This window comes from Aquarana catesbeiana, linkage group LG12 (genome assembly GCF_042186555.1).
Source record: "Aquarana catesbeiana isolate 2022-GZ linkage group LG12, ASM4218655v1, whole genome shotgun sequence".
Taxonomy (NCBI): domain Eukaryota; kingdom Metazoa; phylum Chordata; class Amphibia; order Anura; family Ranidae; genus Aquarana; species Aquarana catesbeiana.
Window position 1 is genome coordinate 27,120,714 of NC_133335.1, and position 27,602 is coordinate 27,148,315.

The 27,602-nt window shown below is 42.8% G+C and overlaps 1 protein-coding gene across 1 annotated transcript in view; it reads right to left on the bottom strand.

Annotated features, from left to right (window-relative positions):
- Positions 1 to 10,843: 10,843 nt before the first annotated feature.
- Positions 10,844 to 27,602, bottom strand: part of LOC141114041 (uncharacterized) — a 51,275-nt gene continuing 34,516 nt past the window's right edge. Inside the window, exons 4-9 of the mRNA XM_073607485.1 lie at positions 25,637 to 25,691; positions 20,204 to 20,282; positions 16,739 to 16,805; positions 14,225 to 14,373; positions 13,189 to 13,544; positions 10,844 to 13,020 (exon numbers count right to left, since the gene is read on the bottom strand). Of these exons, the coding sequence (XP_073463586.1) occupies positions 11,405 to 13,020; positions 13,189 to 13,544; positions 14,225 to 14,373; positions 16,739 to 16,805; positions 20,204 to 20,282; positions 25,637 to 25,691 (2,322 nt within the window). The 3' untranslated portion in view covers positions 10,844 to 11,404. The remainder of the gene's footprint in view (positions 13,021 to 13,188; positions 13,545 to 14,224; positions 14,374 to 16,738; positions 16,806 to 20,203; positions 20,283 to 25,636; positions 25,692 to 27,602) is intronic.

A 27,602-nucleotide genomic window follows, 5' to 3' on the forward strand; every position in this document is an offset into this window, starting at 1 on the left:
CCCCTACCCCTCTGTGTCTGTCCACACTCCAATCCCCAGCACTGTGCCTCAAAAGGAAAGTAGGGGCTGGAATTTGGACGTCCAGCAGCCTCAGATACATCTGGATGAGAGGTGCTGACTGACAAGGGGTGAGTGAGCTCACCATCCATCCCTGTCTGTGACTGAAGTCTCCCCCCTTCTCTCTCCTGCCTCTGAGTGAGTACACTAAGATAAATCAGGGTTCTCAAAACACCCCCCTTACATCAGAGCTCCCCTTTACACCAGAGGCCACAGTGTTCCCCCTTACATCAGAGTCCTCTCCGTACATCAGATTTCTCAGTTTCCCCCCTAAAGGGTTTTACTTCCTCTTTTGATTCCTGTAGAGCCTGCAAAATTTAAAGCATAATGGGCTAGTATGCATCGCATACTAGCCCATTATGTGACACTTACCTGCAAAAAAATCCAGAGATGTCCCCTGTGTAGGCAGCGTCCATCTTCAAGCTTCTCTTCCTTCCGGGCCGCGGACTCTGGCTCTGTGATTCGCCGGAGCTGCGTGACGTCACTCCCGCGCATGCGCACAGTAACGGCACACGCTAGGGAAGAAACGGCACGGAGTTTAGCTTCTTCCCCGCGCATGCGCCGTTCACTTTATCGGCGGACTACAAGTGAAATATCTCCTAAAAGCCGCACGCTTAGGAGATATTTCCACTACGTATAGGTAAGTCTTATTCTAGGCTTACTTATAGGTAGAAGTGCCAAAAAAGGGTTTACAACCAATTTAACCGCGTCTGAACCAGCCGCTGCAGTTATACTGCGGCAGGTTGGCTCCCCTGTGCGAAACCACGTAGCTGTACGTCGGCTCACGGGTTCGGGATAACAGGCGTGCGCCCGCTGCACGGCGGGGGGTGCCGATGCTCGTGGCTGACGGTCGCGATGACTGCCGGCCACGAGCGATTGTGTGCAGGAGACACAGAACAGGGACGAGGGTGTGAAAACAGACACTTCCCTGTTCTGTTCTGACAGGAGTGACAGATCGTGTGTTCCTATTGGCTAGGAACCACGATCTGTCACTTCCTGTAGTTAGTCCCCTCCCCTTCAGTTAGAATCACCTCCCAGGGAACACAGTTAACCCCTTGATCGCCCCCTAGTGTTAACCCCTTCCCTGCCAGTGACATTTTTACAGTAATCAGTGCATTTTTAATCGCACTGATCGCTGTATTAATGCCAATGGTTCCAAAAATGTGTCAAAATTGTCCGACGTGTCCGCCATAATGTTGCAGTCATAATAAAAATCGCAGATCGCCGCCATTACTAGTAAAAAAAAATAAATAAATAAAAATGCTATAACTCTATCCCCTATTTTGTAGACGCTATAACTTTTGTGCAAACCAATCAATATACGCTTATTGCGGGGTTTTTTTTACCAAAAATATGTAGAAGAATATATATCGCCCTAAACTGAAGAAAAATTTGCTTTTTTTTTAAAAAAAAAAAATGGGGATATTTATTATAGCAAAAAGTACAAAATATTGTGTTTTTTTCAAAAGTGTCGTTCTTTTTTTGTTTATAACGCAAAAAATAAAAACCGCAGAGATGATCAAATACCACCAAAAGAAAGCTCTATTTGTGGGGAAAAAAGGACGTCGATTTTATTTGGGTACAACGTCGCACAAACGCGCGATTGTCAGTTAAAGCGATGCAGTGCTAAATCGCAAGAAATGGCCTGGTGAGGAAGGGGGTAAATCCTTCCGGGGCTGAAGTGGTTACATGTTCAAACGAAAAATCACATCAGTACATTCGATAACGCCAACAGAGACTTCCAACAGAGACTTGACAAATTTCATTCAAAACTACTTCAAAATTGAGTTTGCTTTAACCATCAGAAGTTGACATGAATGGAATTCCATAAAACAGAGATGACACACACTGTTAGAAATTCAATCGTTTGAGAACAATTTTCCATCCCGACCTTTCAAATTTTCTCATCACTGTGGCGGAAAACAAATGGCAATGTGACTCCACTAACCATAAGGCCCCTTTCACACTGGGGCGGTTTGCAGGCGTTATTGCGCTAAAAATACCGCCTGCAAACCGCCCCTAAACAGCCTCCGCTGTTTGTTCAGTGTGAAAGCCCCGAGGGCTTTCACACTGAAGCGGTGCGCTGGCAGGAGAAGAAAAAATCTCCTGCAAGCCGCATCTTTGGAGCGGTGAAGGAGCGGTTTATTCACCGCTCCTTCACCGCTCCTGCCCATTGAAATCAATGGGACAGCACGGCTATACCGTGGCAATACCGCGGCTATAGCCGCGCTGTACACTGTTTTACCGCTGACGCCCCCTACCGCCCCAGTGTGAAAGGGGCCTTAGAAAATCAAACAATTGCTCCAAAAACAAACATTTCTAAACAAAAATTCTACTCGTGTATTTCAATCTTTAACCACTTCAATACCGGACACCTTCACCCCCTTCCTGCCCAGACCAAATTTTCAGCGCTGTCACACTTTGAATGACAATTGCACGGTGATGTCACGCTGTACACAAAGGAAATTTTTATACATTTTTTTTTCACACAAATAGAGCTTTCTTTTGGTGGTATTTAATCACCGCTGGGGTTTTTTATTTGCAAAATAAACAAAAAAAAAGACTGAAAATGTTGAAAAAAAAAAACTATTTTTTTTTTTTTTTTTAGTTTGTGTTATACAATTTTGCAAATAAGTAATTTTTCTCCTTCACTGATGTGCGCTGATGAGGCTGCACTGATGGGCACTGATAGGCTGCACTGATGGGCACTGATAGGCTGCACTGATGCGCACTGACACACCTCCCAACATTTTGAGATGGGAATGAGGGACACCTACTTGCAAATGTATGTAGGCATAGGACACGCCCCCCTGCCACACCCCCTTAAAGGAGAATTAACCAAAAAAAAAAGTTAATTAAATCCACAATTACTTTTTTTAACCACTCCTATTCCTTTATATTTGCTTTTAACATTTAAAAATGCAGCAATTTAGAAATTGGATGAAAGGTTTAGCACTGGGGAACACTTTTTGAAAAATAAATAATGCATTTTATATACAACTATAGAGATCAGAACAAAATGGGGGACAAATGAGGAGGAAAGAGGGACAGAGGGTCATTTCTCCAAATCAGGGACAGTTAGGAGCTATGTACTGATAGGCAGAACTGATGGGGCTGAACTGATAATCAGGACACTGATGATCTGATTATCGGTTTACATGTCCCCTGTCACACTTGCTGGTTACCGGCTCTGCTTTCCTCATGCTGTGACAACGGCAAGTCTGTTTATAGTGTGATGAGCTGTAATTGGACACAGGTGATCAAATGTTAAAAAAGCAGCTGTGATTGGCCCTTTACCACAACCTGTGATCAGCTATGTCTAAAGGACACAGTGACCACAGAGCAAGCTGGATGGGCACCCCAGGGAGCACACGGGGGGCACGGATCCAGGAGGATGTCCATGGACGCCCTGCCGGAACAACAGAGACGCACTGTAGCCATCTTTCGGCTATAGTGCGGTATGAAGTGGTTAAAGCAGCATTAACCACTTCCTGTCTGGCCTATAGCAAAATGACGGTTGGGTGGGACTTTAGTCTATGCGGGTGGACGCCGAAGAATGGGAGAAACTGCCCAAAAATAGGTGTGCCAAGCTTGTAGCATCATACTCATAAAGACTTGAGGTTGTAATTGGTGCCAAAGGAGCTTCAACAAAGTATTGAACAAAGGCTGTGAATACTAATGTACATGGGATTTTTTTTATTTTTAATAAATTTACAAAGATTTAAAAAAAAACTTCTTTCACGTTGTCATTATGGGGTATTGTTTGTAGAATTATGAGGAAAATAATGAATTTAATCCAATTTTGGAATAAGGCCGTAAAATAACGTAGCCAGGTCCCAGGCCTCCTTCGAACTAATGAGAACCTCCAGGGCCAGAGATAGCCGACATCCTTCTGTATGTGGTGGGTTGTAAGGCATAGTGGGTGTAATGCAAGGGCGATTAATTGGGTGCCAGACACTTCCTGATTGCAAAAGAGATTTTATTTCTCTTAACAGAACTTTGGGAGAGAGGGTTAGGGCCAGGACACCCTTAGGTAGTTGCAAGACCAATTGGCAGATTCCGAGACTTCAATAGGAGGACAGCCATGCAGGGAAAGGCAAACAGCAAGACGCCACATCTGCATGTATAGAAATGCTACCTTCTATGGCAACCGTCTTTAACAGTTCCTAACACCAAGCATAACAGTTCTTTCGCTTTCACTACAATCACTTCTTCAGCCCACTGAGCTCCCGGTCTCTCACTAGACCCTCTGATTTACTGCCACTGAATCCCTTGAGCTCCTCCAATCATCACGGTGGTATCTTAGACAAGCGTCACCCCCACTTCTCTGCTGGGTCCCTAGCTTGGCACTCCCGATACTTCTCAACAGGGCTGGACTGGGACAAAAATTTGGCCCTGGACTTCACCCAGACTGGCCCACTTTGACAGGTCTCTCCCATGCCGGCTTGCCACCCAAGCCCCCCCCCCCACTAGCTATTAGCCGTTCTACATTATTTCTCTTATAGGCAGTATCAGTGGGGAAGCTAGACATTATTTCACCTGGGGCAAAGAATCAGTTTGGCAATGGAACAAGATTAGGCAGGAAAGTGAGGCCGCCCTCCTTCCAGATCGTATGATGAGCTTCTAAGTGTTGACTCCTGAGCATCATGTCTGTATTCAGGCGCGCTGCATAACTAGCCAGGGAGAGGAGGTGAGCACTGCGGGGGGGGGGGGGGACAGAGGACTGGAGGGGGGCAGCGGTCCACTGTCACTGAAATCGGCCCACTGAGCCATCGGCCCACCGGGAAACTCCCTGTAGTCCCAATGGCCAGTACATGCCTGCTTCTCAAGCTTCACCCCACAGGCTGCTCTGCAAGCCACCTCCGCTGGCTGGGTCCCTGGCTTGATTCCCACTGAAGTTTCCCGATTCTTCACTGTCCCCGGTTGGTGAGAATTCTGCTCTGGTACTTGCTTCAGATACTCACTGTGGTCCCTGGTAATAAGGTGGATTGTCCCTTAACTGGTGACAGCTTCCCTTCTACCTCCGACCACAACAGGTTCTCCAGCCGGTAGAACCTTCACTTCTGGTTGGACTGCCACAATCCCAACCCTGCGCTGCTCTCCTGCTTCTGGATAGGCCCTCAGACAGCCTAGCAGCCAGATGTGCCCGGGATAGGTCCAAACTCCAGCCTAGCAGCCCGGGGGCAATACAACACACATCCACCCAGACAGCCGTCCAGGTGGCACAGAACCCTGATCACCTGACTCCACCCAAATATATAGGCTCTCCCAGCAGGCCAAGGGATTTAGGAAAACCCCTGCCCATTGGCTGGGATACCCCATATAACCATAACCTGACCTTGCATTGCCCTTATCACATCTAATGCCACAAAGTACCCGGCCACCTAGCGGCAAAAGAGAGAAGAGCAGCAATTACAGACCTAGAGTAAGATCAATTGATCCCTAACAATGGGCCAAGGTAGCTATACCTGGCAGGTACATTTAGGAGCAACCCTGCCTAAACTCCAGGGTGCTACAATAACAAAATGTGGAAAAAGCGAAGCACTGTGAATACTTTCCGGATGCACTGTATATACATATAGTTTATGGACTCTATAACTTCCCTACAGACTAAATAATATACACGGATTTGGGGTATTTTCACCAAAGAAATACAGAATACATTTTGGCCCAAATGTATGAAGAACGATTATTTATTTGCAAAATTTAAAACAGAAACTAGTAAAAAACACTTTTTTTTCCAAAACTTTCAGTCTTTTTTTTAGTTAGCAAAAAAAAAAGTGTTAATTAAATACCACAAAAAGAAAGCTCTATTTCTGTGAAAAAAATATAAAAATGTCATGTGTGTACAGTGTTGCATTACTGCGCAATTGTCATTCAAAGTGCGACAGCGCTGAAAGCTCAAAATTGGCCTGGGCAGGAAGGGGGTGAAAGTGCCCGGTATTGAAGTGGTTAAACCCAACAGCAAATGTTTATTATACTGCAGCTTACCAATTCTTAGATGTGGTGGCTGCATTCGTTTTACTTTCCTTTCATTTTCCCTGGTGATCCAACCTGCAAGTCTGTTGTTTTTCAACAGAACACGCTCTCCTAGCAGATGTAGCAGTTAGAGGAATGAGACAAACCATTCACCACTGACAGGGGTGCTTACAAAGATCAGCTTTAATTATTTATGCAAAATCTTGATCCAAAAAAAGAAAACAAAAAAATGTCTGTGGCTGCTTATACAGTGTTAGCTGGAGTTTAGCTTCAAGTTGTTAGTGTATCTAATTCTGTTAGTACATCTAAAACGACCCCCCCCCCCTCCCCAGACTGACAGACAATGCTGCTGTCCCATGCTCCTTCGTACAGAGTGGGGGTGCTCTAATACAGGAGGTGTGTTACTGTCCAGATCACCAGCTGAAAATAGAGAGGAATAGCCTAAAAAAGAAAACTAATGCAGCCACCACATCTAATGATTACTAAGCTGCAATATATGACATTTTTGGTTTTGGGTTGAATGCTGCTTTAAGCTCTAAAAGTTGTATTTTTAACGGCTTTGAATAATAGAACATGCAATGAGGAAACGTTCCTGTATCTTGTTATATATATATACATAAAAAATGTAATAAACTGAGAAAACAATGAACTAAAGGCCATGGTGCACTAGCAATTTCGTAGTAGAGATATAAAGCAGTTACAAAAAAAGTAGCATTATGTATAAATATCTAGTTCTTTCCAGGCCACCATGCCACCCCATTACTGGAGCTGGGGTGTAACTTATGGGCTTTTCTGTAAGTATTCTCAGAAAGTGGTTGTTGCTGATATTCTCTCCATGAGAAAGTTCTGTACATTCTGTACATTATTAGTTACTTCATTTATTTGATTTTTTTTTCAGTATACACGCGCATCATACCCCTGATGATTGGCGTTAGGCCATGAAACGCGTCGGTCTTACAACTACGGGTGCCCAGTTAAGCCTGTTCTAATCATGAATTTCAATATTATCATGTACTGTCTGTATGATTATTATGTGATTTATGTATTTATGATCTGTAATTTCATTGTTTTATTTATTCATTTGTAATAATTGTATTAATCATGTCCATTGATTGCATTAAAATTCATTATTATAATAATTATGTTAATCTTTTATGATTACATCCATATTATATATTTAGCCATTATGCTCTCAGATATCATGGACTAACCTTAGGGGATAATCACATTCAATTAAAATTATCATATATACTCGAGTATAAGCCGACCTGAATATAAGCCGAGGCACCTAATTTTACCACAAAAAAGGGGAAAACTTATTGACTCGAGTATAAGACGAGGGTGAGAAATGCGCAGCTACTGTAAGTGGAAAAGAGGGTCAACAATGCCCATTTGCAGCCTCACTGTGCCCATTTGCAGCCTCACTGTGCCCATTTGCAGCCATAGGTCCCCCGAACTTAGTAGTTAAGGGTTCCTAGATGCCCCCTAGCTGCAGCCAAAATTTGGGGTCTCTGAACCCAAAGGGTCCCGAAATGACATTGCTGCAGATGGACACAGTTGACCGAATTTGGGGCCCCGTATCTTGGGGCCACTTGCTGCTAGGAACCCCAAATTTGGTGTTCAAACTCAGTGGAACTAGCACTATAACATATCCAAAGCTGGGGTTCCTAGCACCAAGTGGCCCGGGAAATGGGGGCCCCAAAGTCGGTTCGGAAAATGTCAAGCACTTTTCTGCAGCAGAGGATGACATTTTCCGAACCGATTTTGGGGCCCCGTATCACGGAACCACTTGGTGCTAAGAACCCCAAATTTGGTGTGCAAACCCAGACGAACTAGTACTACAACAGCAGAGAATGACATTTTCCGAACTGACTTTGTGGCCCCCTTTCTCAGGGCCACTTCGAGCTAGGAACCCCAGCTTTGGATTTGCACACCAAATTTGGGCTTCTTAGCACCATGTGGTTCCGAGATACGGGGCCCCAAAATTGGTTCGGAAAATGTCATTCTTTGCACCAGAGAAGTGCTTGACTCGAGTATAAGCCGAGGGGGGCACTTTCAGCACAAAAAAAAATGTGCTAAAAAACTCGGCTTATACTTGAGTATATACGGTAACTAAATCATTTTTTTTTTTTTATAAATTTATACATAATTTTATCAACTACAATGACATGCTTTATGCAAAGTGCCATTTCTACTTGCTATCTTTTTATAATACATTTAGGGATGGAAGGATGCCATTGCTATATCAAGGTTGCGACTGGTCACATTCAATCTTAATTTTCTCAATAAAGCAGTGACAGCTCTCTGCTTGTTTTCTCTGGTGATCTGTAGCTGGATACAGAGTTCTTGCTGTATCTGACTACACTGTTTATCTATGCAGCTACAGATCATTGATGTGCCATTATCATCAACCGCTGCATTGGATAATATGAGTAGCCACTGAAGTCGGCAATTCTGTCGCTGGCTCCAAACCAGTGTTAATTTTGTCACGTAAAACGACTAAAACATTTTTAGTCGACTAAATGAATGCCATTTCAGTCGACTAAAATATTACTAAAACAATTGAGATTACTAAAATACGACTAAAACTAAAATGGCATTTTAGTCAAAAGACTTATGCCCTGTACACACGGTCGGACATTGATCGGACATTCCGACAACAAAATCCTAGGATTTTTTCCGACGGATGTTGGCTCAAACTTGTCTTGCATACACACGGTCACACAAAGTTGTCGGAAAATCCGATCGCTCTGAACGCAGTGACATAAAACACATACGTCGGGACTATAAACGGGGCAGTGGCCAATAGCTTTCATCTCTTTATTTATTCTGAGCATGCGTGGCACTATGTCCGTCGGATTTGTGTACACACGATCGGAATTTCCGACAACGGATTTTGTTGTCTGAAAATTTTATAGCCTGCTCCCAAACTTTGTATGTCGGAAATTCCTATGGAAAATGTGTGATGGAGCCTACACACGGTCGGAATTTCCGACAACAAGGTCCTATCACACATTTTCCATTGGAAAATCCGACCGTGTGTACGGGGCATAAGGCTCCATGCACACTGGAGCTCATAAACGGTCGTTTTTTTGGAGTTTGGGCGTTTTATTTAAACAGCCCATAAACTCCACTCTATGTTATCATCCTATGTGTCCATGCACACATGGACGTTTTTTAGGCTTTTATCATTGGTGGAGTTTATGGGCTGTTCTCTGAACACCATGAAATCGCGTTCAAAGTGCCGTTCTTCTGACCACTAAACCGCTAAAAAAATCCCAAATGCCTATGAACGCGCATTGATTATCGCTCGGCGTTCTATTTTTTTCAATGCATTGTGAGAGTTTGGGAATGCATTCTGGGGTTTTTGGAGTGTCCTCTTTGTATTTTTATTAAAAACACCCATAAACGCTAACGCTAAAAAAAACGCGCATAAACGCTAGTACAAAACGCTGTTAAAATCTCATTTTTCAACCAGCATTTTCTGCCAGCAATCTGGCGTCCAGAAAAAAAGCTTTTTTGAGCTCCAGTGTGCATGTAGCCTAAAATGGGACAAAAAACACTAAAATGCCATTTTAGTCAAAAGACTAAGACTAAAACTAAACTGAAATTTGACTTCAAAATTAACCCTGGTCTGTAGTGCGTGTTCATACCTCAATACCATAAACAATTACATATTCGATTTTTCACTGCAGCAGTATATAATGAGTTTGGAAATTGTAGAGAAATGTTTAACTAATGCATTACAATTTAATTACACCCATTAGATTTTAGTCGACTAAAATGTACTGGAGATTTAGTTGACTAAATACGACTAAAACTAAAACAATTGCAGAAGACTAAAATGGGACTAAAACGAAAATGCCATTTTAGTCCTAAGACTAAAACTAAATTGAAATTTGCTGCCAAAATTAACACTGCTCCAAACTCTGCAAAGTGTCAGTCGCTCAGGGATGGAGCTACAGATTGCTTGGAATTCCTGGAACACTTGATTATTACAGGTACTTCTATAGTGCCGTTAATTTACTCAGTGCTTTACATATATATATTTTACATTCACATCAGTCATTTTCAAAGGCTGAGCATTTTTTCTTAACAATATAAAAACACCAAGAAGAGCCATCCTGATGTTTGGCATGGCCTTAAAGCTGAACTCCAGGTATGATCTTAAAGCGGAGTATGCGGTAGTACGGAGATATGCATACATGGACCGATGTATGCATATCTCATTCCTGAGTTGCTACTGGGGAAGTTAACAATCACTGAAGCTCAAACAAAACAAGAGAACAAAGCTAGCACTTCGGTGAAGATCAACTCAAGAATATCTATTTACAAGGAACATTGTAAAACAGCCGCGTAGGAAGTTTACGCGTTTCGTCCATTGAGAACTTACTCATGGATGAGCCATAACTGAGGCCTGAATAGCCAAAATGAGTAGGATTCTATGTGGATGTTTTCTAATGTTCCTTGGATATCCTTGAGTTGATCTTCACGGGGGGCTTTTTTCTCTGCATTGTGCATGTATCTTGGTCTACAGAGACTATAATCCAGAGCACCAGTGATCCTCATTAACTGGCTTGGAGAGTAGAGGCAGCAGTGCTGCTTTTTGCTTTAGTTCAAATAAAAGTTTTTGCCATGCGTTACATCTTGGTTGTGCATATGCTAAAATGTGAATACACAGAGTAAAATAAATGTTTAGAAGACATGATTGTTCTTCTCTGGAGACTTGCAAATCCCTGTATACCGGGATAGCAACATTACAAATTAATTTTTGGAACTGACAATGAGCAAACAAAAGACAAGTCAGTGATTTTCCATAACAAAGGAATTTTTTTTTTACTACTTTTTTTCCCTTTTTGTACAGAGTAATTTTATCAATTGTCATCTCAATTAATAAAGACAAGTATCACACATAGATTGCTGGTGGAAAGGGATCTGCTGTTTCTTCAGGATAAAAGACAACTGTTTTCCTAAAAAGTGTTTTACTGTCCACATGCTTTGAGTGCATTTAGTATTTTTGTCTCTTCCGTGCTGCTTTGCTTTATTTCTGGAGTTCATAAATAAATTTTAATAAGTGAGCCTTATGTACCGGTAATTTAATTTTCTACTGCTCCGCAATCTAATCACTTCTGTTTACTGTTTTATTAAAGCCATTCCAATTTTCTGAGTCCCCATTCTCTTTTCCATTATTCCCTGTGTTTTCTCTAGAGAGGTTTGAATTTATAAAAAGTTCACTCTGCTGACAAATTCAACTGGATGCTTGGGATATATTGTTTTTTTTTGAATATGTAATCTACAAACTCCTTTTCTGCCCAAAATATGCCCTTACAAATGATCTCATGAGCCAGGCTCTGCTGGTGACTCCCTGTTACACAGACCCCGTTAGTAGGCCTTGATTCTCCCTGTCGACTCCTATAACATTTCCTGACTCACATTCCTTTGATGGCCCTCTATTATTCTTGTCATCTGCCGACATAGACAGCATTGGTTGCTCTCTATTTTCTTCTTCAGATCCAGAACCTCTTGGTGTCTCTTTATTCTCCTTGTCATCTTCTGACTCAAATGTTGGTGGCAATGTATTACTTTTGTCATCCACTGCCCCAGACTGCATTGATTGAGCTCCATTCTCCTGGTCGTCTTTTGACCCCGAATCTGTTGGTGGCTTTATATTCTCCTTGTCATTGCCTGACATAGAGTCAATTGGTGCTCCTTCTTTCTCCTTGCTGTCTACTGACTCACTTTCCATTGGTGACCCTTTATTATCCTTATCATTTGCTGCTCCAGACTGCATTGGTTGCTTTCCATTCACCTTGTCTTCTGACCCAAACTCTGTTGGTGAACCTCTCTTCTCTATTTCATCATTTAACCCAGACCTCATTGGTGGCCCGTCTTTCCTCTTATCTTCTAAATCAGACTCCACTTGAGAACCTCCAATTTTATTGTCTTCTCTTGACTCAGTTTGTGTCTCTTCATTTTCCTTGTCACCTACTGATCTAGACTCTACTGGCGATTCTTTGTTTACCTTCACATTTCCTGAGTCAGACACTGTTGGTGTCTTTATATTCTCCTTGTCATTTCCTGACATAGAGTCAACTGGTGCTCCTTCTTTCTCCTTACTATCTACTGACTCACTTTCCATTGGTGGCCCTTTATTATCCTTATCATTTGCTGCCCCAGACTGCATTGGTTGCTCTACATTCTCCTTGTCTTCTGACCCAAACTCTGTCGATGAACCTTTCTTTTCTATATCATCATTTATGCTAGAATTCATTGATAGCCCATCTTTCCTCTTATCTTCTGACTCAGTCTCCACTTGAGAACCTCCATTTTCGTTGTCTTCTCTTGACTCAGACTCAGTTGGTGTCTCTTCATTTTCCTTGTCACCTACTGATCTTGACTCTACTGGTGATTCTTTGTTTACCTTCACATTTCCCGAGTCAGACACTGTTGCTGTCTTTATATTCTCCTTGTCATTGCCTGACATAGAGTCAATTGGTGCTTCTTCTTCCTCCTTGCTATCTACTGACTCACTTTCCATTGGTGACCCTTTATTATCCGTATCATTTGCTGCCCCAGACTGCATTGGTTGTTTTCCATTCGCCTTGTCTTCTGACCCAAACTCTGTCGGTGAACCTTTTTCTATATCAGCATTTAAGCTAGAATTTAATAATGGCCCGTCTTTCCTCTTATCTTCTGACTCAGACTCCACTTGAGAACCTTCATTTTCACTGTCTTCTCTTGACTCAGACTCAGTTGGTTTCTCTTCATTTTCCTTGTCGTCTTCTGACCTAGACTCTATTGGTGATACCTTGTTTACTTTCTCATTTCCTGAGTCAGACACTGACGGTAAATCTGTACTCTCCTTGTAATCTCTTGATTTTTTACACCCTTTAGATTTACTTTTCTTCCCTAAGGAGCCATGCTCTGATGGGAGCTTCTTAGACTTTTTGTTTTCTTTCCGATTGCTAGAGACGGGGTCACGGCCTGTGAAAAAGTAGCAAAAATCTAAAATCAGAAATATGATATTCACTGGACTTAAAACATTTAATGAATATAATAATCTTATTAGCCAATGGTATTTCCTTGCATCCTTATTTTCTTGCTTGCATTCTCTGGCTTTGTTTTGAAATTCACTGTCATCTTTTGACCTACCATTCTTTTGGAAACTTTTATCTTTATACTCTACGTCCATAGATTCTGACTCATTGTCAGGTTTCTCCACAGGTGCTGGAGGTTTGAGTTTTCGGAGTGTCTCCATGGGTCCCCAGGTAAACTTCTCTTTTGGTTCGTAGTGCTCCCAGGCAAAGAGCACCAGCTCCCTGCGCTCACTCTTGTTCTTCACAGTGAACATGAAATAGTTCAGAGCACTTGTTTTTACATTCTTTAAGTTACCATGACACAAGGTCTCCTCCAGAAAGAACTTGACCAGGGGGACTTGGTAGCGTTCATAACCTAGTTCCCCCAAACACTTAAGAATACGTGTGATCCGGAGGTTGTTGTGTGTGTTACTGTGGGCAAAATAGAAAAAAAAAAATCAATACATCTATTGCAAAATATTCATGAGCATGACAACATTGTTCTTTATAAATTGTTATCAACAGCTGTTTTTACAGTGAAAGCACTAAAAGCCAAAATATTGCTCCTGGTTAGTGGGTCGGCAACATGTCACAATTCATCCTTGCCCTTTCCAAAATCACCTTTGGTAGTTATAAATGAATCATCCAGGCAACTCATAATTCCTTTGACAATAGAGCACCATTAGGCATAGAGCTATGCAATCTGTAATGATGTAAAATAAGGGGTGATATCCACATAAGATGCAAGTCACTTATAGCAGGCCCGGTCATTGCTGAGTTGTTCCCCTGGACTTAGCACCAGATTACTATGCCAGAACTATAAACAAGGTCATCAGGGCAAGTTGAGGTCAAAAGCATCAAATTGGGGAGCAGCAAAAGTACCCAACAAAACACAGGGAAAATGAAGAACAGAGGCATGCCATAGGTGGAGTAAGGAACAAGCATGTGTCAGGGCTGACGTGTAATTAAAGGGAATCCCGATACAAAATAGAGTCAGGTTGAGTGCTGCTCAGCCATTCAGAGAAGGCTTTGTATTCTATGAAGGCAGAGGCTGATGATGCTTCTTCAAGAGCTTGATGTTCTTTTACATATACAAAAAATCTACAACTCACGTATTAAGGTTAGAAAATCTTTCTCTCCAGTTATATGCCCGGGCCACTTTTCCAGTCTCAGAGTCTACTAGTTCAATGCCATAAAATTCCAGCATGAGCTTATAGGACTCCAGGAGCCTCTGCATTACGGCTTTATCTTTCTTCATTTCCTGAAACAGATGCAACAGAGAGTGGAGTGAGTAAGATCCTTAATGAAGGATAACATGAGTGGAGCAGAGCGAGGGAGGAGTTCTGGATGGCACATTAGTTGAGGGCACATATTGTGAATGGATTTATTTTTATTTATTTTTGGTCATACTTGGTGCTGGAGAAAGATATACTTGTAATAATTACTGTTGTTACATTGTTTACTTCTGTATGCCAAGAAGCAGCAATTATAATTTGTATTCTTTTTTTTGCAGGAAATGAAAGTTAACAGATGTAAACACATGAAAATGTAATAAACTGTGGATCACAAATCCCAGCCCCTGAATCACAGTTGTGAGACCTTATAATGCAGGACTGTTTGGTCAGGAGGTATGCAAACTTAAATGCCTCCACCCAACTGGACATACTTATCTTACCTCCACTCTACTGCTGCTCCATTTGCTCCCTTGAGCAAAGAGAAGACCCGTATAAGCCCCTAGTCTTTCTTGCTGAATCCTACACAAGTCTAAGGACTGTTTGCTTGCCCCTGTAGGAAATCACTAGGCCCTGGTGATTGAACTTTCTAGCACTGCCTTGTGGGAGAAAAGGGAAGAAAGTCACATGGTCCCATCCGACCCAAAGTTGACCAGGTTTTGATCTAGGATGTTCAGTCTTCTTCAAACCATATAGCTGTCCCAAAGGATGCAAAGATGGCCCTTCTACACCACACAGTTCCAGGCCTCTTCTCACAGCAACACAAACTGGCTGCTACATATATGTTCCTGGCTGTTATACAAGTGATTGCTAAAGCCTGAAAGAAGCCTACATTCTTCTTTTTAGAAGTCAAAGAACGTGTGAACTTGATGCTGGTTGATGAGAAATTATCCAGTATCTTGGTTCCCATATTCTCAAAATTTCAGAACCAAGGCTTACTTACATCTTTCCATCTTTGAACTCATCTAGCCTGAACTACCTATAGCCTATTCATTAGGCTCTGGTCCAGTGTACAAATAGAATCTACTCCCACACATCCCCTCCTGAACCCATCCTCCTGTTGATCCCGGTTTTCTTCCTCACCTGAAGCCCTTGATATTCCACCTTAATCTTGCCCATACTCTGGGGTTTTCCTACTGTATCTCCCCTTTCTCAACCGGCTTCCAATACTCCCTCCTTTCCTGTTTGGACCTACGGGCCTGTATAATAGTATGCACCACTAACCAATGCTTTTTGGCCCATAAGAGGCCCCCAGATAGGGCATTGTTTTAGGCCCTGGAAGTTTGCTACCATGGAAAACTGACTTTGTATCCTTATCAGATATTTTAGCCCCTGCATGGGTATAATTATTGTAATCTTCACCTAAAATGTCAAAAAATGTATTTAAAACTGAATGTCACATGGTCCCTTTACCCAGAATTTCCCTGTACTTCAATCCAGGACTGGTGAAGGAACAAAGGGAAAGTGAGTAGATGAAGAGAGGCATTTAAGTGAGCCTGTTGCTTTTCCTGCATGGGCAAAGCACAGGTTCACTGAATTAACTCACTTACATTATGTTGTAACTGCTGGCTTTTATGGGATTAATATATGGCAATGATTTCAAAACTGCAGCCCAGGGCCGGATGTGGCCCTTTGCTTGCTTTATTCTGGCCCTGGGGCAATATTCCCTCCAGTGCTAACAGTGGGGCATAGTTCCTGCCCCTGACACCAACAATAGGGCACTATTCCTCTCACTGACACCGATGATGAGGAACTATTCTCCCCATTGATACCAACAATGGGGCACTATTCCTCCCAATGATACCTATTATGTCTCCCACCAATGCTAGAGCATTATTCCTGCCCCTAAAACCAATGATGGGGAGTTGATTACTCTCACTGGCCACAGTCTGGCCAGCCGTAAAGCACAAAGGATAGTGAACTGGCCATTTGTTTAGAAAGTTTGGAGACCCCTGATATACGGTTTTGTGGAATTATGGTGGTCATTTCTAAATCCCTAAAATATCAACGTTGTTATTCTGTTAACTGCATTTTATACTTTGTGTTTCTGTTGCTTAACCAGTTGTGGGCACTGGGCGTGCTACACATGAACAAATAAACATATTTGAGGTACACAAGGCGCGTGTAGTATGACCCGTACTTCTGTTTGACTTGCGCTTTCTCTCGTGTTTCCCGCAATTTAGGACTGTCAAAATCTGCTCTAGATTTGATCTTTTTTGTGTACTTGTTTTATTTTACTATTAAAAGCAGTGGTCTTTACGTTTCCAGTTTTCACAACCCATGTACAGGTTTTCCACCAGCTAGTAATGAAGTCATCTCTTAGCCACTGATTCAAAAATGCTACAACATAAGTAAGGATGAATCACAAATTGACTTTAGGCATCAATCCAGTACCTCCATCTCTTTTTCTGTAAGTGGCTTGGCTCTATTGTTCATACCAGGTTCCCGCAGTGGAAAAAGCCTACAATAAAACAAAGATTGCTCAGCAATTACAGCAACAAGGGTAAATATATAGGGGTAGATTTACTAAAGGCAAATGGGCTGTGCTCTTTGCAAGTGCAATTGCACTCTGCATGGGCATTTGCTCCAGAGCACAGTAAATGAGATGAAGATATACTTTGCAGTGACTATCCAATCACATCCAAGGAAATTTTAAAGAAAACAGCATTTTTGCTTGCACATGATTGGATGACGGAAGTCAGCAGAGCTTGCCCTCATTTACTAAATGCCCTTACAGCGTGCAACTGCCCTTGCAAAGTGCACAGTCTATTTGCCTTTAGTTAATCAACCCCATAGAAAGAGACCTCACAGAGAGAATGATGACATCCAGATTTATGCATAAGCTTAGTGATAATGGATTTGAGGTCAAGACTCTGTGCAGGCCAATCAAGTTCCTCCACCCCAAACTCGCTCATCCATGTCTTTATGGACCTTGCTTTGTGCTCTGGTGATCAGTCATGTTGGAACAGGAAGGGGCCATCCCCAAACTGTTCCCACAAAGTTGGGAGCTTAAATTGTCCAAAATGTCTTGGTATGCTGACGCCTTAAGAGTTCCCATCACTGGAACCAAGGGGCCAAGCCCAACCCCTGAAAAAAAAACCCCACACCATAATCCCCCCTCCACCAAATGATTTGGACCAGTACACAAAGCAAGGCCCATAAAGACATGGATGAGGGAGTTTGGGGTGGAGGAACTTGACTGGTCTGCACAGAGTCCTGACCTCAACCTGATAGAACACCTTAGAGCGGAGACTGCGAGCCAGGCCTTCTCGTTCAACATCAGTGCCTGACCTCACAAATGCGCTTCTGGAAGAATGGTCAAACATTCCCATAGACACACTCCTAAACCTTGTGGACAGCCTTCCCAGAAGAGTTGAAGCTGTTATAGCTGCAAAGGGTGGGCCAACTCAATATTGAACCCTACAGACTAAGACCGGGATGCCACTAAAGTTCATGTGCGGGTAAAGGCAGGTGTCCCAATACTTTTGACAATATAGAGTCTACAGTGGCTGGCTGGGCTTTTTAGGGAAAATTCGTAATCACTAAGCTTATGCATAAATCTGTATGCAATCATCCTCTCTGTGCTGTCTTAAGCCTCGTACACACGGTACAATTGTTGGCATGGGATTGTCTGTAGACAGACTGTTGTCTTAAAATCTTACCATTAGTATGCTCCTTCTGACAATTGTTGTCCAACTTTCGGCCAACAAATGTTGGGTGACAGCCTAGTAAATTATCGGTTACGGTTTGACGTCAGAATTTCGTATGGTCAGTACACAAGTCCGTCCCACAAAAAAGTCGAAAGTACAAACACGCATGCTCGGAATCAATGCTCACCAAACAGGAAATTAGCAGAAGGGGCCCAAAGGGTGGCGCTCAAGAGCTGAAATCCCTCGTAGTACGTCACTACGTTCGTGTTTGTGGCACGACAATTGTGTACCGTTAGTATGCAAGACAAGATCCTGGCACACACACTTTGGACAAAAATCAGACGCTCGGTTGGCCAACAATCGTACCGTGTGTACGAGGCTTAACTTATGAAAGCTTTATATATTCCTCCTAATCAGATTTATTCACGTCAGATTTGACACTTCAGCTATAAGTGTCTGGGGGTCAGAGGTCACTCTAAAGAGGAACTTCACATTATTTGTAGTTCCCAATTGTTGGGAACCCTCTGAACAGTAAAGGGTACTCCCCATCTCTGGGTCACGTTTTTTTTTTTCAGGGGACAGAGATCTGATTTCACATGCAGCACAACCTATTAGCAAAATCTGGCACTGTGGCATAACCCAAATAAACAATTATTCTATAAGGGAACAATTATATTCTTTTGACTAGTTTGCCAAGTATTTTAAACTGCACATTGGGTGGCATGCCCCCTATCATACTACTTGGAGGGGCTCCTTACTTGGCAATCTCCTTTTCTTTCTACAACGTACATAAAGGCCAGCCTGCATAGACAAGGGTTATTAATTACATGTTGCTCTGCGAACACTGACAATCTTCACTCTGTTGCAGAGCTAAGCTGGCTTCAGGGTGTGTCAGATGTCTTGTCCCCCACTTAGCGCTGTGGTTTCTTCCATTGGATGCAAAGTCACAACTGTGCCTGTAGTGACGTAGCAGCTGGTGGACACAACCACAGCGCGCAGGGGGGGGGCAGGAATGTGACACTCCGGGAGTGTCAGATACAGAGGATTGTAGGACTGCATAGCTCTTCAGTGAAGGAAGTTGGGGGTATAAAAAGGTAGGTAATAACCCTTGCCTTTAGGTGGCCCAGGGGCGGATCCAGGGGGGGCAACGGGGCAATTTCCACCCCCTGAGAAATCTGTTGCAGGCCGGGCGGGTGAGCTCCGCGGGCGGCTTCAAGAGCGGGCGGCTTCGAGAGCGGGCGGCTCAGCCGCGGGCAGATAAGAGAGCGGGCGGCTCCGCGGGAGTGCTGGGCAGCTCCGTTTGAGGGCGGGCAGGCAGGCGGGAGAGAGAGCGGATTGGCCGGGCTGCCGGGTGGCTCCGCGTGTGGATGGGTGGGTGAGACTGAGGCAGGCTAGGTGTGTGTGGGGGTGGCTGGCCAATCAGCGAGCCGACGGGCAGGGGAGCAGAGAGATGACATCATCTCTCACCACCCCCACATCTCTGCATTAACTTCCACCCTCACTGTGCAGGTAGCGTGGGCAGCAGGGAGATTACATTATCTCTCTGCAGCCTGTCTCTGGGACAAGGAAACAAGAGACAAGCAAAACACCACCTTACCTGGCACACACATCTGGTGGCAAGTGACTATCCGCATCTAGTAGCAGATGACGTGGCAAGTGACAATCCGCATCTAGTGGCAGATGACGTGGCAAGTGACAATCCGCAATGTGTGGCATATGACGTGGCAAGTGACAATCCGCATCTAGTGGCAGCTGACGTAGCAAGTGACAATCTGCAACATGTGGCAGGTGTCACTCTGCATCTGGTGGCAGGCAAGTGACAATCCACAAAATGTGGCAGGCGACGGTGGCAAGTGACACGCTCAGGGTTCCCACTGATTCTGCATTATGGTGAGTTGAATGATTTCATTTTATATTACAATGTATTAATAGAAATAATGCGCTTTAATCATCCTGACACCATAACAACCATGGTGCCGGGATGATTAAAGCACCGACAACAGCCATTTCCCTGATAAATTGTCCGCAAAAAAAAAAACGTATTTTCTGGCAGTGCCCCTCCCGAGACTAGGCTCTGGATCCACCCCTGAGGTGGCCTTATTTAAAAAAAAAATTCATAAAGCAACAGAGTAACTTTATGGAGCTTTTAGTAAAGATGGAGCATAGCCCCCACTCCACACTATTTTTTTTTTACTTTTTGTGAACTTACCATTGAATGTAGCTATGATTTGATTCTAGTTCATAGTAATTAGACTTCCAGTAGTTGTGCAAGTCATCTATATGTACTCCTGTATTTGATAAAGAGAACAGGTCATACCTTCAACTGTAGAGTCTAAGATGGAATAAAGAGGTCAGTATGCAAAAGTACAGTATAACAAGCTTAAAGTGTAGCTAAAGGCAAAACCTTTTTATTAAAATTTTTTTGGATAAGGGAGGGTTATAACCCCTGTCAGTTGTTTTGCCATCTGTGTCCCATTGGGCATTTCACTTTACTTCCTGTCCCATAGCTAAAAACAGGAAGTGTGAAGATATCCCACCAAAGTGAGGCAATCCCACGGTGTCATCAGAACTAGTGTCCCCATTGTAAGATTTCTCCTCTATTATTGTTCTGGGGTCAACCCAAATTTTGGGATTTTCTTTTACTTTCACTCTAGGGCAGGGGTCTCCAAACTTTCTTAACAAAGGGCCAGCTTACTGTCCTTCAGATTTCAGGGGGGCCGGACTGTGGCCATTGGGAGTAGAAATTGTCTTGGTGTCAGTGGGAGGAACGGTGCCTCATTGTTGGTGTCAATGGGAGGAATGGTGCCCCGTTATTGGTGTCAGTTTGAGGAATGGTGCCCGGTTATTGGTGTCAGTTTGAGGATTAGTGCCCCATCGTTGGTGTCAGTGGGAGGAAGAGTGCCCCATCGTCGGTGTCAGTGGGAGGAAGAATGCCCCATCGTCGGTGTCAGTGGGAGGAAGAGTGCCCCATCGTCGGTGTCAGTGGGAGGAAGAGTGCCCCATCATTGCTGTCAGTGTGAGAAATAGTGCCTTGTTGTTGATGTCAGTAACAGGAATTATACCCCATTGTTGGTGTCAGTGGGAGGAATAGTGTCTTGCATCAGTGGGAAAAAAAAGTGCCCCAAGGGCCAGATAAAGGCAGGCAAAGGGCCCCATGGACCATAGTTTGGAGACCACTGCTCTAGGCAAGAACGGTATACAGGACAACTAGAGAGGGAGAATCTCCTTAACAGGGGGCACAGACAGCAATAAAAACTTACAGGGGTTATAATCCCTCTCCACTCTATCCAAAACTAAAAAAAGAAAATAATAATAATAATAATAATAATAATAATAATAATAATAATATTAATAATAATAATAATTTGCCTTTAGTTATACTTTAGCAATGACCTTTGTGTAGGGGAAGTGGGTAAAGAAATTACCAAACACCCAAATGAAACATTTTCTGTGACTACTTTAGGCCTCTTTCACACGGACTGTCCGTTCAGGTCCGACTGTCAGTTTTTTAGGCGGACCTGAACGGACACTCCATGGAGGTCGATGGAGTGTCGGATGTCAGCGGTGACATGTCCGCTGACATCTGACCCGCTCCGATCCGAAAAAGTGTAACGGAGGAAAAACCTACTTTTCCATCCGTTTTCGGATCGGGTGACGACGAACTCTACGGTCCGTCATCACCCGATCCCCCATAGGGGAGAGCGGCGCTCTGACAGGTCCATCGCTGCACAGTGTGATCTGCACACCTGTCATCTTCCTGCTCAGCGGGGATCGGCGGAGCGATCCCCGCTGAGCAAGCGGATGTTCACGTGGCGGATCATCACAGATCCGCCCCATGTGAAAGAGCCCATAGTCTCCAAACACTCGCTTAAGATGAGTGCAAGGTTGATCAACCCTGTAAGCATATAGACCCTTTCTCTGGTACAGTGGATTAGTAATATGCATAAAATGATATACAAATAATTGTCGCCAATCTTCATCTTCATCTAAAACACAAGGTGTATAGAGTATGTGCCATAGAGGATATTTGTTTAAGAGTACCTACATCCTATATTCATTTACAGAGAAAACATTTGTTGAGGCCATCATGGACTTTAATGGTACTGTATAAGGACTTCAACACATAGGTAGATATATAAAAATACAGTGTGTTATCCAACACAAATATTTCCATATCTTTAGACCATCTTTCCCAGTTCTCTACATGATGTATTTTTGAATCAGACCGGGACCACATGTCCCTTGTTATAGGGCTCCCATATTCGCCAGGACAGACGCAAACTGTGGCGCTGCACATGTAGCCACATCATGGGTAAGACTCTACACAGCCCTTGTAATCAAGCATATATTGTCCTTTTCTACCATGCTGTTATAAATATTATTTTCTTTTTTGTATAAATAAAAATTCTTGCTTGCTCTCTAAGAACTCCTGAAGAAGTGGAATCTTCTCCGCGGAACTTGTCGAGAAGAACCATATGTGTCATGTGATGTGATGCCTTTTGCCATCACTACCTTATTGTCCAGTCTAAAGAGAGAAATCAGGTGCCTTCCTGTGGCACAATTTGTTCTTTATATGTGTTTTTTTTTTAATTGTTGTAATAAATATATTTTTTATACAGTATCCCACAAAAGTGAGTACACCCCTCACATTTTTTGTAAATATTTTATTCTATCTTTTCATGTGACAACACTGAAGAAATGACACTTTGCTACAATGTAAAGTAGTGAGTGTACATCTTGTATAACAGTGTAAATTTGCTGCCCCCTCAAAATAACTCAACACACAGCCATTAATGTCTAAACCGCTGGCAACAAAAGTGAGTACACCCCTAAGTGAAAATGTCCAAATTGGGCCCAATTAGCCATTTTGCCCTCCCAGTGTCACGTGACTCGTTAGTGTTGAAAGGTCTCAGGTGCTCTTACTGTCAAAAAAAAAAAAAGGTCTCAGGTGTGAATGGGGAGAAGGTGTGTTAAATTTGGTGTTATCGCTCTCACTCTCTCATACTGGTCACTAGAAGTTCAACATTACAAAATATTTTACAGCGCACACATACAAGAATGACATTTCCTGCAGGGCTAGTTAAAAACACCTGAACACCTGAACATATTCAAAAAATACGGGGGTTTGGTCACACTATATGGTCATATAGTGCTAAGCCCACTTACTGCGACAAAGTACCCCGAATTAGTGGGTCCTACACTAGTAATAGAATGGAAGATCCTCTGTCTCAACCATGGGAGCTGAACTCCTCTATGTGGGAGAACTGAAAGGGATACATCCTAATCACTGGTGGCCACTAAATTGGAGGTAATGAGGAGGGGGAGGGGTGCTCCACCTGGTCAGGGCCTATTACAACATACAAGAACATATTTGGGGGGCACACCATACAATGCATTTAAATTCAAGATGGTGCTGCTATAAGACCTATAAACAGTACAAAATATTTTACAGCGCACACATACAAGAATGACATTTCCTGCAGGGTATCCCTTTCAGTTCTCCCACATAGAGGAGTTCAGCTCCCATGGTTGAGACAGAGGATCTTCCATTCTATTACTAGTGTAGGACCCACTAATTCAGGGTACTTTGTCGCAGTAAGTGGGCTTAGCACTATATGAATATTTTGTACTGTTTATAGGTCTTACAGCAGCACCATCTTGAATTTAAATGCATTGTATGGTGTGCCCCCCAAATAGGTTCTTGTGTGGAAGTTCAACATGTCACCTCATGGCAAAGAACTCTCTGAGGATCTGAAAAAAAGAATTGTTACTCTACAAAAAAATGGCCTAGGCTATAAGATTGCCAAGACTCTGAAACTGCATGGCTGTTGTCCCAGAAGGAAGTCTAAAGATGATGCACAAGTAGCCCGCAAACAGTTTGCTTAAAACAAGCAGACTAAGGAGTCAAGTGTGTCTTGTCTACAGTCAAGCATGGTGGTGGGAGTGTCATGGTCTGGGGCTGCATGAGTGTTGCCAGCACTGGGGAGCTACAGTTCATTGAGGGAACCATGAATGCCAACATGTACTGTGACATACTGAAGCAGAGCATGATCCCCTCCCTTTGGAGACTGGGCCACAGTGCTATATTCCAACATGATGACGACCCCAAACACACCTCCAAGACGAGCACTGCCTTGCTAAAGAAGCTGAGGTTGAAGGTGATGGACTGGCCAAGCATGTCTCCAGACTTAAACCCTATTGAGCATCTGTGGGGCATCCTCAAACGGAAGGTGGAGGAGCACAAGGTCTCTAACATCCACCAGCTCTGTGATGTCATCATGGAGGAGTGGAAGAGGACTCCAGTGGCAACCTGTGAAGATCTGGTGAACTCCATGTCCAAGAGGGTTAAGGCAGTGCTGGAAAATAATGGCGGTCACACAAAATATTGACAATTTTGGGCCAATTTGGGCATTTTCACTTAGGGGTGTACTCACTTTTGTTGCTAGCGGTTTAGACATTATTGGCTGTGTGTTAAGTTATTCTGAGGGGACAGCAAATTTACACTGTTATACAAGCTGCACACTCACTACTTTACATTGTAGCAAAGTGTCATTTCTTCAGTGTTGTCACATGAAAAGATAGAATAAAATATTTACAAAAATGTGAGGGGTGTACTCACTTTTGTGAGTGTGTATATCTAACTATGTGTTGAAGTCCTTATAAAACAAAAGATGCACTATGACTATAGATTGCGATAATGGTGTTTTGGGTGTTTTTTTTTTCTGGGTGTTTGGAATGCCATTCTATAACTATACCCAGTGACTCCAGTGGTGTTTTCAATATTGTGGTCCTTGTTGTTAAATACAGTGGTTTTGTCAATAGGAAGATAAAGAGGTTGAACCATCATGGCTACTGCTACCCAATACGTTGCCACAGTCCCAAGTTATTGCAAACACGGAGATAGTGCTGAGCTAACATTTAAATATGACTGGTCCTAAGCCTAAAGAACAGCACTGGTACAGAGGCCAAATATTGAAACTTTATTTCAGCAATGTGAACATCAATTAAAAAAATCCTATAGTCTACCCAACCTCCCTCCCCAACAATCTCCACAAATTTCTCCAGTAGCAATGCAGACCTCAGATGCTGACCAAGGAATTTCCTGCACAGAGTTTACTGTGCAGGATTGGACTTTGTCATAACTATAATGGCTGTATGGGTATAGGTTAGACTTGGCCATAATGATAATAATTATAATAATAATAATAGCCATATGGGTTGGACTATAATTATAATGACTGTATGGGTATGGGTTATACTTGAGCATAATAATAATGGCTGTACAGGTATGGGTTGTACTTGGCCATGATAATGGCTGTATGGGTTGGACTTGGCCATAAAAATAATGACTGTATAGGTATGGGTTGGACATGGCCATAATAATAATGGCCATATGGGTTGGACTTGGCTATGATAATAATGGCTGTAAGGGTTATAATTTGTGAAAATAATGGCTGTAGGGGTACGGGTTGGATGTGACCATAATAATAACGGCTGTATGGGTTTGATTTGGCCATAATAATAATGACTGTATGGGAAAACACTTCAAATATAATAGCTGCCTGGGAACACAACTCAAGCTGAAGACAGGAATGACCGTCACGAAAAAACGTGACAATTTAAAGCGTTTTCTTTTACTGACCATAAGGTTCAAAGGGTATCTCGTTTCGGTAGAACTTCAGGTTGGGCATTGGATCCTATTGGGGAAAAAAGATATTCATTAAACAGATTTACTTCCAAGATTTGCCTACAATCTTACAATCTTATGTACAACTTAACAAAATACTACAAGCCACCCCCCCCCCCTCCACTGAGAGCTCCTTGGACTATTGGTGATCATCAACTCACTGCCGGTGCCCAACCTCTGCTCTCTCACCATCATGGGAGGCCAACTACATACCACTCATAAGTTGACAGATTACAAATATTTAGAGCTCATGTACACAAGAATACAATATACTGTGTTCAGCTCTGTAATGTACTGTATATGGATCTGAATGCCACAGTATTGTATTCTATGGCCATTCACAGGTCTCTTTTGGTATGTAGCATTTTGCTGAGTAAACCAAAACAAGAAAAACCTGCTTCCAAGGTCTGGTTACATTTTGACAATATTCCACCCTGTACACATGGAAAAACGTGTTCAAATGTTGATATAACTGTCAATTGTACATGCTGCCACTGATATCGGAGCCGATATTTAAACAAACGATGTGTAGACAGGTGCAGAAGGCCCTCATTCTGAATGACAGAAGGCCGAGGTCATTCTGCGCATGCGCAGCCACTGGTTACTGTGTACATCTTGCCCTGAATGAGACCATGATGATATGGTGGTGGTGCAGGTTGCAGAATGGCCTCGGCCTTTAGTCATTCAGAATAATTGAAGGCAAATTCTGTGCATAAATTGCATGAATGACATTCAGTGCAAGATGTAAATATCAACAAGGTGTAGGTGCCAGCGGTGCAGGTGCAGAACGTGATACACACCTCAACCCATACAAACATACGTGCATGTACAGTATGTCCATATAAGTTATAATGCAGTACAGACCTCTTCCTCCTTCCTTGCTCTGTTTAATATACCATGTTGACCATGTCAATAATTCAGAGTTGTCCCGTGTTCTCTGCACACTTCCTGTGTTATCTCAAAAAGCCCTCCTAGTTCTGATCTAGGACTACAGAATGATTACCCTTTATGTTATAAAGATCTGGGAGTGGTTAAGAAGTTTAGCGAAAGAATATGGGCACCACTGACACCACTTAGTTCACAATAAAAGAAAAGCTGCCCACAACATGGTTTAAGGCTGGTTTCATACTTTTGCGACCCTCAAAGTCATGCGACTTGCTTGTGCTTTCCTTGCCATTTCCTTGCAACTTGTTTCCGACTTTTGGGATTTAACATTACAGTCTATGGCACTCAAGTTGCACCAAAGTCGCAGAAAAGTAGTGAAGTATCCTTTTTTTTTGCTGTGACTTGAGTCACATTGATTAGGACAGCACCCATTGAAAGTAATGTGTTTAGACTTGTTTTGTGTCGCAACTTGCATGTTAAGTTGCAGCCGTGTGAACCGGGGCTAAGAGCTGATTGCATTTCTGGATAATCAACAGGTATTTTTTTTTTTTTTTGTACAACAGCCATTAAAAAGGAAATAGGACTTGTGTGTAGGGGTCAATTAAATACATATTACACCCACAGCAGGATATTTATTCCATTGCAAATAACACTGATTGATACACAGTATGTCACAAAAGTCAGTACACCCCTCACATTTCTGTAAATATTTTATTTTATCTTTTCATGTGACAACACTGAAGAAATGACACTTTGCTACAATGTAAAGTAGTGAGTGTACAGCTTGTATAACAGTGTAAATTTGCTGTCCCCTCAAAAAAAACTCAACACACAGCCATTAATGTCTAAACCGCTGGCAACAAAAGTGAGTACACCCCTAAGTGAAAATGTCCAAATTGGGCCCAAAGTGTCAATATTTTGTGTGGCCACCATTATTTTCCAGCACTGCCTTAACCCTCTTGGGCATGGAGTTCACCAGAGCTTCACAGGTTGCCACTGGAGTCCTTTTTCACTCCTCCATGATGACATCACGGAG